At 46.5% G+C, this 11,062-nt stretch overlaps 4 protein-coding genes across 4 annotated transcripts; all 4 read left to right on the top strand.

Moving 5' to 3' along the window:
- Positions 1-56: 56 nt before the first annotated feature.
- Positions 57-1,562, top strand: EDB91DRAFT_1084950 (uncharacterized protein; the record flags this gene model as incomplete). Its single annotated transcript, XM_041315832.1, has 6 exons — positions 57-95; positions 242-243; positions 295-321; positions 363-402; positions 455-1,241; positions 1,297-1,562. 6 exons carry the CDS (start codon positions 57-59, stop codon positions 1,560-1,562), a joined length of 1,161 nt encoding a protein of 386 aa, XP_041173700.1.
- A 2,382-nt stretch (positions 1,563-3,944) lies between these two features.
- Positions 3,945-5,768, top strand: EDB91DRAFT_1058422 (uncharacterized protein; the record flags this gene model as incomplete). Its single annotated transcript, XM_041314160.1, has 3 exons — positions 3,945-4,230; positions 4,667-4,944; positions 5,013-5,768. The coding sequence occupies 3 exons, from the start codon at positions 3,945-3,947 to the stop codon at positions 5,766-5,768; spliced, it is 1,320 nt and encodes a 439-aa protein (XP_041173699.1).
- A 343-nt stretch (positions 5,769-6,111) lies between these two features.
- EDB91DRAFT_1238880 (uncharacterized protein) lies at positions 6,112-7,162 on the top strand (the record flags this gene model as incomplete). The annotated part of the gene is made up of 5 exons (XM_041321777.1): positions 6,112-6,135; positions 6,160-6,359; positions 6,518-6,732; positions 6,870-7,080; positions 7,111-7,162. 5 exons carry the CDS (start codon positions 6,112-6,114, stop codon positions 7,160-7,162), a joined length of 702 nt encoding a protein of 233 aa, XP_041173698.1.
- Positions 7,163-9,118: 1,956 nt separating this feature from the next.
- On the top strand, positions 9,119-10,222 carry EDB91DRAFT_1305081 (uncharacterized protein; the record flags this gene model as incomplete). The annotated part of the gene is made up of 4 exons (XM_041325028.1): positions 9,119-9,723; positions 9,780-9,851; positions 10,009-10,081; positions 10,202-10,222. The coding sequence occupies 4 exons, from the start codon at positions 9,119-9,121 to the stop codon at positions 10,220-10,222; spliced, it is 771 nt and encodes a 256-aa protein (XP_041173697.1).
- Between the last annotated feature and the right edge of the window lie 840 nt (positions 10,223-11,062).

Raw genomic sequence — 11,062 nt, 5'->3', positions numbered from 1 at the left:
CCAGATAAGCAATGTGAGAATGATCGGCCGCATGGATAAGCCAAGCGATCAGTAAGATGGAAGTTGCTTTGGCGACAGATAATGGGAATAAAAAGGTAGGCAAAAGAGAATAAGCTAGTCCGAGGGGCTTACGTAACGTCCCTGTAACAACTTCTCAGTGCTTTGATGGAAGTTGAGGATGTTGCTGACCTTGACACAAACACTGCGATCGCAATGGCTGTGACTAAGACACTTGTCACAGAGGTACGTGCATCTTGTTTTCAGGTGACATACCCTCATGATCTCTCATTGCAGGCATGAAACCAAGCTGAAGGATTCGTTGTGAGTCATTGGTCGAAGGATGTGTGTCCTTGGCTGTACAGTCCTTCCGATGAAGTGCGCCTGGTTGAGTTTTTGAACAAGGTGAGTTGGCATCCATTGCACGCGGATTTTGTGACTCATTCCCGGTGCGAAGATGTGCTTGTGGGTGGATCGGTACCTCACAGAGCTGGGAGTCATACAGCCACACAATTCCAACAATCCTCATCACCATTGGATAAGCACCAGTACCACATTCTTTCAAGCCAGATCAGGGGTGGCGGCATCATCCAAGACAAGTGGGACTGGCACTTGCAAGCCAGATGTCACCCTTGTGACCAACGACTCACATGAGTGGTCAGATGTCAAATCTGTTATCGATGTCAAGTATCGCCACTCCGAGGCTCTTCTCAAGGCCTCCAAGGAGTACATGGTAGAAGTTTCCTGGCTGGTCTTCACCAACCAAGTGCATTGTCACTTCTTTGTAGGAGCTCTCTTGACTGGACCAGAAATGAGGATCGCTCTTTTCACTCGTGGTTGTGGGGCCTTTTCTGAACCCATTGATATCTATGCCGATCCCGTCAAATACATGCAAGTCTTATCTTGGTTCATGCATACCGAACTTCGGTATCTTGGATACGATCCCTACTACCAAGCTCCCACTTCCACGGACAATCTGTCATTGTGGTTGATGAAGGCGAACAGTACCACAGAAGAAGACATGGTGCCAACTACAGTGCTTTCAATCATCTATAATGGTATCGCCGGATTTGGCCGCACCACTCAGGTGATGGCGGTCAGAGGCCTGAGACAGCAACTGGGGGTTGATCAAGAGACTTTGATTGTAAAGGAGGTTTGGCAGGTTGACTGTTTCTTACCGGACGGAGAGATCCATCAACTTTTGGAGGACAAGGAGCGCCTTCAAAAGGCTCACATAAAACTAGGTGCATTCTGAACTATCCGTGCCTCATTGGTCTGCATCTCATTTTCATTTAATAGAGCAAGAAAAGATTCCCTATCCTGACGTTATTCATGACACTGAGGCTGAAAAGAAGTCACAGTCAGTCTTGTTCAAGCAATGGCCCAAACCTGCATGGGATGATGAGGACAACAAAGGTTCTGTAAGAATTACCAAACATTTATTGCCGGAACATGCCGATACTCCTCTCACTGCAACCACCATGTCAATGCCTGGACCGTTTGTCAAGCACGATACCCAACCCCTTTTATTAGTACCTATCCTTTCAATTCCTATCACTTGCTAAACCCTTCCTTTCGTTACCGTTCCTCCATTCGTAACACCGCCGTCTTCACCCTGTCCACAACTCTTATATCATTCTCTCGCTACACTATCAAATACAACACCACTCCCTTCAGCTACCACTTTCATCGACCGTACACCGAGCCCTTGCCTTTAACTATTCTAGGACGACCCTTCCTCATCCTACAGTATAAGTAGCCCATGTACATTCCTAATAACGAGCAGAATAGAACAGTAGATCCCCCAGAAGAATGCCCCGAAGAACCCGTCTCATTACCTTCTCTTATCATCGCTATAACGCAGTCACTCTCATTTACCGATTCACGATATCTCTTGCATCCGTCATCCGTCATTTGAAGCTAACACTAATCATTATCATTCCTTCAGCGGTCTATCTACCCCCTTCGCACTCGCATCGCCTCTAGCTACACACGTCGTAGCTAACTTACAGTTCCTACCCCAGACACCTCCCTATTCGTGATCAACGCATGTCCATGCACCCTGTTATGATGATCGACTGTGATGGGGCGCAAGTACCAGACAGTGTTGTGAACATCATGAAGCCCTTGTCCGCGGAAATCTATCCCCTTGTGGACTATCGAACCATCTTCAAGATGAACGCAGTCAGGTGTACCTGGTTCTCCTGTCGCGGGGAATTCTTCTCAGGGTTGATAGGTGCTTTGAAGGGTGAGTGCATGTCTCAGTCCCAAATTTCAGAATGCTTAGAGTCCACCACCTAGGTCATCTCAACGCTTGGTTATGCGGGTTGATCCACCGTGATACCAGTGACGGCAATACATGGTTTTGGGTGCCCATAGCAGATCAAGATCATGCTGTGCCTAATTGGTGTATTGATGAAGGAGTGCCCAAATTCTGTGGAGAAATAGTAGAATCTGAGTGGTTTCCCATGCGTCCTGGAATAATCGGGGACTTCGGCTTAGCACTGGACTTCTTGGATGACTTGGAGAAAGCTTCGGAAGAGAAAAAGAAGTGGACTACAATGGTAAGCTCATCCTTTTTGCTTGCTTTTTGCTCGAGTGCTCATATGAAAGTAGGGAACTTTCCCTTACAGTAGTGTTGACTGAGAACATCCCCCCAATATCTGCCATGATTTGGAGTCATTTATTTTTCTCACATTCGTGCTCGGGGTGAACATTACGGGTCCTTACCATCAACTTCAAGATTGGCCTGTCCCTGTTCGTAATACCGATGCCATAGAAACAGGGATTTCCACCACAGTTGATTCAGCCAACCTCACCACAAAGAAGTTCAAACATTCTAATGCAGGTTGGGGTGAGAATAACACCCCCCCCCCCTCACATCGACACGCCGCGGTCATACCAGAACCACTGCAGCCATAGCCGCTTCTCCAGAATTTCTTGTGCATTCTTGTGCAGTGCCTCAATGGGTGAAGTTCAGCATTTCCAACTTCCAAGACGATGAAGTGATAATGCAAAAGGAGAACCTGATGTGGGATGCATTTGAGCGTTCCCTTGATCCGTACTGGAAGGTCGGCAACATGATGGCAATATGGAAGAAGATCTACGACTTGCTGTGGCCTTTTCCTGCAGAGAAGCGCTGGGGGCTCACTCATGCCAAGCTGATCAACGTCCTGTGAGAGATGATTGATGCAGTACCGGTGGACAAGGATGGTGCACCAGACAAGTCATTGATCGTGACAGCGAGGGAGAGATACCATAACTCGTTGACTAACCTGACCTCCAAGCAGGCAGTCATGGTTAGCCAAATGGAATACCTGCCCGCATCCCTACCACCTTCAGGTACCCATATCTCTGCATCTTCTGGGTTCGCCGGATTCGAAATCTACACTCCTGACGAGATCCACCAGAGCTTGCAGACCTCAGAGAACACCTCGGGATCAAAGAAGTGCAAGGCACTTTTATTGCAGGACAGCGACAGTTCCACTAGTGCGACTACTTCATCATCAGTCTTCCCATCGTCTGGTACAGCCGGCACGTCTGTCAGTTCATCCAATCTCTCTGGGGAAGGGAAGTGTCAGAGGAAATCCAGAGGATAAGATACTTAGTGGTGAGGTCGCTTGCATATATTCAATGGCTGGACTGAGGACCATGTTTTTTAAACCTTCATTCATGTACTTCGACAAACATTTGCCCAAGTGGTTTTGTAGCGATCATTTTGTAGCTTTCAAATATGGATTTGCAATAATTGGATTGTGAACATTCCCAAGTGAGGCGGGATGATGAGCGCGTTTTTGGTGAAAATTGTTGCAGTGATGGTGTGGGACACAATGCCCGATGCCTTCTCTTTAGGATAACCCTATAGCCACTTCTTATCTGGATCCTTTGATTGTAAGCTTAACATTTATAGACTGTCACCTTTGTCTTACCATCTTACCTTTGTCCAGATGACAGGCTTTCGTTCTGCCCTGCAGGCTTTAAATGTGAATGTTGAACACACTCGAGCTAAGGACGATGACCCTACAGTATGTCCTGCTTGTCACAAGCGCCTGAGGACAACCCAAGGACTGGCTACTCATCTTAGTACCGCCAAGTCTTGTAGATGGTACAAGAAAGGGAAGCTGAGGGCTTTAACCCTTCCAGGAGAATTCGCAGTTGATGAAGATGTACTGATGCGAGACATAAATGAGCCTCTTCCTGATGGACTGGAAGGACAAATGGAGGAGGAACCAGGTCAAGTTATGGAAGACTTCCATGATAGACTCTTCGATCTCATTCCTATCAGGAACCCACATGAACACCCAAGATCCCCCGACCCATCCTCTGTTTTAGACATGCGAGTTGAAGATGTGCATCCCACTGCAGGCAAGGTGATATGTATGGATGAAACGGTGCATCAGAGATGGAGGAGAGAATTTGGAGGATCTGATACCGACGGAGACATGGTGATGGAAGATTTGGGAGAGGGGACATCCATGAAGACAAACATGTTTGCACTGTTTGAGTCTGAGCTAGAGTGGAGAGTTGCCTGCTGGGCCATTCAGGATGGCATAGGTCACAAATCATTTGATCGACTCATGGCGATACCTGGGGTGAGCATTGGTTCTATTTTACCTCACAATTGTCTTTCTGCTTAATGCATTCCAACAATGGGTCTCTGAAAGACTAGGTCTCTCATACCATAATATTAGGGGATTGCACAAGATTGTCGACAGTGTACCTCTACGTGCTTGCTGGAAGACTCGTGAACTTTGGTTCAAGAATGACCCAGAGCACACACATATCATCTATCATCGGAATCCGATCGACACTGTCAAGACATTACTTGGAAATCCAGCACACGCAAACAATATTGTCTATAGACCCAAGAGAGTTTTCATGAATGCTTCTAGGGATAGTAGGATCTACAATGAGATGTGGACTGGGGACTGGTGGAACACTGTCCAAGTGAGCGTCCAATGACTTCTACCCCTGGTAGTACTGGTTTACTGACTCTTCGCTTTTCATTGACTCAGGACAGACTTCCAGCAGGGTCTTGTGTGGCTCCAGTCATCATCGCCACTGACAAGACCCAGCTCACCCAGTTTGCTGGCGACAAGACTGCCTACCCTGTCTACCTTACCTTGGGGAACCTTCCCAGAGCCATTAGACGGAAACCATCCCAGCATGCCTGTATCCTTGTCGCATACCTTTCTGTCAGCAAGATGGTTGGCGATGAGCTCAGCAAGAAACAAAAATCCACCCGCATTCAACAGCTCTTCCATGACTCTATGCGGATAGTTTTGGAGCCGCTAATAGAAGCAGGAAAAAGTGGTGTTGAGGTGACTGGAGGAGACGGTAAAGTGCACATGGTGCACCCGATACTAGCATGCTATGTGGCAGATTACCCGGAGCAGTGCCTGGTAACTTGTGCTAAGTATGGGACCTGTCCCAAGTGTGAGGTGGATGATAGCCAGATGGGAGATGGAGACCCGGGTCCATGGAGGACCCAACGCAAAACCTCGAAGATAATAGAAGCTGCCAGGGCCAACTCTACATCTATCAGCAACTTTCAGGAGCGCTGCAAGCAGGACAATGTATCAGGAGGGGTGAGGCGCCCATTCTGGGAGGTGTTCCCACATTGTGACATACACATGACCATCACCCCTGATGTACTGCACCAGTTGTACCAGGGGGTGGTAAAGCACCTCATCCACTGGTGCAGCAGCGTGATGACTGATGCTGAGTTGGATGCTAGGATTAGATCACTTCCGCCTTGTTTTGGTATGTGACATTTCAAGAATGGATGGTCTTGCCTAGGCTCAGATATCAGGGAAGGAGAGGAAAGACATGGGAAGGATACTTCTGGGGTGCATAATAGGGAAAGCTCTGTCTCAAGTGAGTTCATTGGAGTTCATTGGGATACTCACTCACCTTTACAAATTATAGATGGTAGCCTGTTATCGGGCTGCTACTGGATTTTATATATATCTCTCAGTATCCTTCACACAACAAGGACTCCCTGGGATATCTTCAAGTGGCCTTAGAGCAGTACCATGCCAACAAGTGCATCTTGATTGATCTAGGCATCCTGCGACCACTTTAACATCCCTAAGCTGCACTCCATGCAGCATTATGCTGAGTGTATTCGAAATTTCGGTACTACTGATAATTACAACACAGAAATGTTTGAGCATTTCCACATTGACTACTGCAAAGGAGGGGTGGAGGGCTACCAATTTCAGGGATGAACTACCGCAGATGACTCAGTGGTTGAGTTGTCAGGAAAAGGTCGCAATGTTTGAAACCTACTTGAAGGACTATCATCCGACTGAAGTGGAGAGGGAGCAGGAGGAACAGGATGCACTAGAGTCTGAAACGCTGTCCAGGAGTAGGGATAGCGATATCCAAGAAGCCAGCATCACCTTCTCAGCCACTCTCCAGCTATCATATCAAAACACAGATGTCCTTCTTTTTGCACCATTTGAGGGTGTATCTTAATCGCTTTCTTCCCAGAGGGGAAGCCATATCACACATTCAGCTCCCTCACGCACTGCTTACCCTTCCATCAACTGGATGTCTGGCACACCTTTAAATTTTCATTGGACACTCTTGGTAACGATGTAGATGGCCAGGAGGAGATAGATTCAGTCAGGGCTAAGCCAGGGAAAGGCAGAGCTGAGGACGTGGGAGATGGGAGATTTGATGTTGTAGTTGTTGCGCAGTCAGATGAAGCTGAGTCCACTGGACTTCATGGTGCGCTACCTAATGCTACTAGTACTTCCTATCAAGTTAAGCTTTACTGACCAATACATTTGTAGGTATGAAAGTTGGAAGGCTAAAAGTCATTTTTCGCCTGCCAGACTCTATTCCGATCATGGATGATGCTATAGTTGCCTGGCCTAAGGAACATTTGGCTTATGTGGAATGGCTCACACTCTCTAAACAGCCAGGACGACATCATAATATGTATTCAGTCACTAAGGCTATTGGCCAGAACAACAACATTGTTCCAGGTGACATAGTTTCTCTTTCTACTATACGTCAATCTTGTCATCTTATTCCTCACTTGGGTCCTAACATTAGTTGGCCTTCCAGCTGGAAGTCTGCTAATGTTTTGGACTTATGCAACAGTTTTCTTCTTAACAATTGGTCAAGTAAATTTGCTTATCAGATGCTTTGGTAGTCAATACTTAGTATATATGATTTGTGTGATTTATAGCAAGAGTCTAACTCTATATCACTCAAGTTGTTAATATAGCAGTACATATATTTAAATATAGCCCATAGTGTCTCTATTTGAATAAACAGCCAAAAATGGCAAAAACCCTTTTTCCTGATGAAGGAAAAATATCCTTTACATCTGACCTCTGGTCTGATCAGAAGCTCCGCCCCTTCATGGCACTCACCACTCACTGGATTGCCAAGGAAGAGCAGACATCAGTGCTTGTCTTGAAGGCAGCCTTGATTGCATTTCACCATGTTCCAGGAAGTCATAGCAGCAAATCTCTCAGTTCGGTAATACTGCATCTCCTCAATCATGCTGATGTTGCAAAGGATGTGAGCGTTCAGCTGTACCGTATGATGTGCTCTGACTTCGTTTAGCCTGGACACTTCACGTTGGACAACAGCATCAAACAATCAAACATGCATGAAGGAGCTCTCAAACTTACTCGAAGAACGCAAGATTGAATATAATGCAATCGAAAACAGAATCCCTTGTTTTCCGCACGTGATCAACATATGTGATCAACATATTGTTGACGACTACTGACAGCGGATTTCTCATCCGTGGAGAAGACCTGGAATGTTTGTGGTCAAATCATCGACAAGAATGAGTATGTTGGCAGCCATCACCGGTAAAGCTCTCGAACGGGCCAGACATCTTGTGCACTCCATCTGTGCATCAAACCAACGACATTCGAATTTTAGGGATACCATCGTGATAGGTAATGAAAACCATTGGTTCCGAGGAGACACAGGCAAGCCTATAAGGCTCCCTGAAGTCGAACTCCTGCTCGATGAGCCAACCCGCTGGGATTCGGTATATGTTATGCTCAATCGTCTACGCAATCTATGTCAGGTGAGGTCTCATCTCACTGAACATTTGTGGTGGGCTAACCATTGCCCAGGCGGTTGATATGTTCTTTGAGTCTCCCGATCAACGCTCTATATACGACAAAAAGTTGAGTATGATAGAATGGCATTTCCTACAGGACTTCGAAAGTAATTCTGGAGGTCAGTATCAACATCTTTGTAACCTATGTCGCATTTAACCTTGTAATTTCAGCCCCCCCACAGAGCTCAGCAATCCATGTCGAGTGAGAGCACTCCCATGTTGGGTTGTGCAGTTCCAGCTGTTTGAAAGGTTACTTGAGGATTGGAAGCAGGTGGCCAATAGCGTCCCGCACTGTGCACCACTCATCAACATTGGTTTGACTTGGGTGGAGAAGTATGACGACAGGATGTCCTGCACAAATGCATATGCCGTTGTGATGTGTAAGTCCCTCGCACTTTTTATAAAATTTGATGTCTTATGATCGGTTTATAGTTGTTGACCCCACATGCCTGAATGTCATGGGCTACGGATCATTGGGATGAGAACCGGATAAAGTCAGCAAAGGAATTCATTCTCAAACTAGTACATCTATCTAGCTAGCAACAGCATGTGCTCATATGTCCTGTAGATGCATGTCAAGAGAGCACAACTGGACCTCCAATATACCTGGCTCCAACCCAACGACCCTCAAGACTACAATCATGCATGCTAGGCTCCCATATCTATGGACTTCGTGAGGAGGATGCACTGCCGGTTTGCTGACTGATATCGTCCAGACAGTCGATCAGGAGTTTGGGGCTTATAGCACAGCTAATATCAGCCCCAAGGGAACAAATATACTCTCCTTCTGGCAGGTGAGAGTCAGTCTCCATCAAGTGACATATTTTGTTGTTGACCATGAGGTTTTGACCAGATGTCTGAGGGGATGTTCCCAACAGTTTACGCCGTTGCTATGGACTACCTCCCAATCCAGGCATCTGCTGTTCCCTGTGAGTGAGTGTTCTCATGAGGCTCTCGTTCATATCATGGTCTTGTCTTAGGCTCACTTTCTGACTGGTGTTCACAGAGTTCCGCCCCCCAACAATGTACTACACGACGATTCCACTCGTCTCTGAGAGACCTAACAACAGGCGCTGGGATGCCTCAAAATTGCGCGAACTCCAGAAGAGGTTAGATTCTGGTACAATGACTGTGGAGGAAACTGATCAAGTTGCTGGTGACTTTTTGGATGGCAAGATTGTCGACTTGGCCTCGGACTGGCTGGGCAACACAGTGGGTATCCCCACACCGAGTCAGGTTCCCGTGGCTCGTTTCACGCCCCACCTGTCACATTTGTGCACACACAAATTGGCATCTTTAACCGTTGTCAGGATTGTCAACCAGAAGATCAAGTTTGAAGCATCCTGTCAAATCATCCAGGCATTGTTCTCGTCTCCCGGGGACCATGTTCTTACTGACGTGTTGGGCAACCAAGTGAACGGTGTGGCGGTTGTGCACAAGATCTTGACTAGCCTGTTCATCGACCCTATTGACAAGCCAACTTATATCAAAGCCACTAAGCGGGTTTTAATCGAGCTCCCATCTATCGCTCTCACCAATCTCAACAATCTCAAGGAACGTTTTACCAGGGCAATACAACATGCATCACGGATGAATGGATCTGATAGTACTCAGCTGACCAGCGTTCGGTAAGTGACACATTTATCGTTTTGATTGAGGCTTATTGAAATGTCGTTTCACACAGTGATGAAGCAAGACAGCAATATGTATTCAGCCCGGAGACGAAGGTGAAACAACAAGGAAGGATCTCTACTTGGTATGTCTGCTCTTGACATTGTGCTACCCCCGGCTCAAACGAAGCTTCCTCAACACCCCTTTCACCCATTTCTTCACCTGCCCTTCACCCACTGCTCCCTCGACTCCCTCGACATTTCTTCTCACCCCCGTTTGCAATGATCTTTGGCTTTGCAAAGCTGCATTCCTTATCTCTGCTTGCTCCGCCTGGATCATGCGAGCGTGATCCAAGCTACAGTACAACTAAATTGGGTAAGTTTTCCAAACATCGGATCAAAACATTGACTTACATCGTTTTGGGGGCCCATATCAAAGGATGATTGTCAATATTGGATACTATCATACGAGTTTAGATTCTAGCGTGTGTTGTAGACAGACGTTAGCGCTGCCTAATTCGGAACCCAGGCCTTGGGCCTTGGGCTTTTGCTATTATTATCACTTAATGTATTTACTATTTATAAATCAATACAAATATATCATATATCTATTCTAATTTTAAATGTGGCTGGAGCTGGCTTGAAGACCTATGAAATGGCTCAAATGACCGGACCGAGCCATGTATTACATAAGCTTAATTTGGTACACAGCTAGCCTAATTATAGCTCCACTCTCGGCTAAAGCCGGCCACAAGCCAGAGCTGCGGAAGCACTACTACCAAGTGGCACCCCGACTAGGACCCCGAAACCCAAACTCAACAATGCACCCGACAGAGCGCCCAACGGCAGAAACGCCCCAGGCACTTTCGATCTAATCATCTCCCATCAAATCTACATTAGCTATATTCATTTACCATAATGTCTGAAGAACTCCCGGAAAACTCCCAAAACACAAAAACAACTAGACCCAAATGTCATGCTGCTACTTTCACACCGTCCAGGAGATCAATACCAGAACTCATTAATGACCCGGCCAGCTTTTCATCAATAATAGACGAACGAACAGCAAGAGCCGAACTTGAATCAAGACTATTCATCACTCGAGCAGCCGAAGCAACTCTGGACACCCTAACTACAGCCCTACTCGACTTCTCAGTCCAAGCTCCATCTCTTACTCCAATGCACATTGACATAATAAGGGCTATTGCAATCCTGCTGTTCAAAGCTGACCATGAACAGAAAGCATGAACCATTTCCAATGCTGTCTGTACACAACTCAAAGAACTGATCAATAAGCTAAGCGAGTTAATGGACATTAGTACCAATGAAGCAAATGGCAATCAGGCTCTAAACGAAA

The sequence above is a fragment of the Suillus paluster genome (assembly GCF_016628075.1).
Source record: "Suillus paluster strain FC165 chromosome Unknown EDB91scaffold_61, whole genome shotgun sequence".
NCBI lineage: Eukaryota > Fungi > Basidiomycota > Agaricomycetes > Boletales > Suillaceae > Suillus > Suillus paluster.
This window is presented reverse-complemented; position numbering and strand designations above follow the sequence as displayed.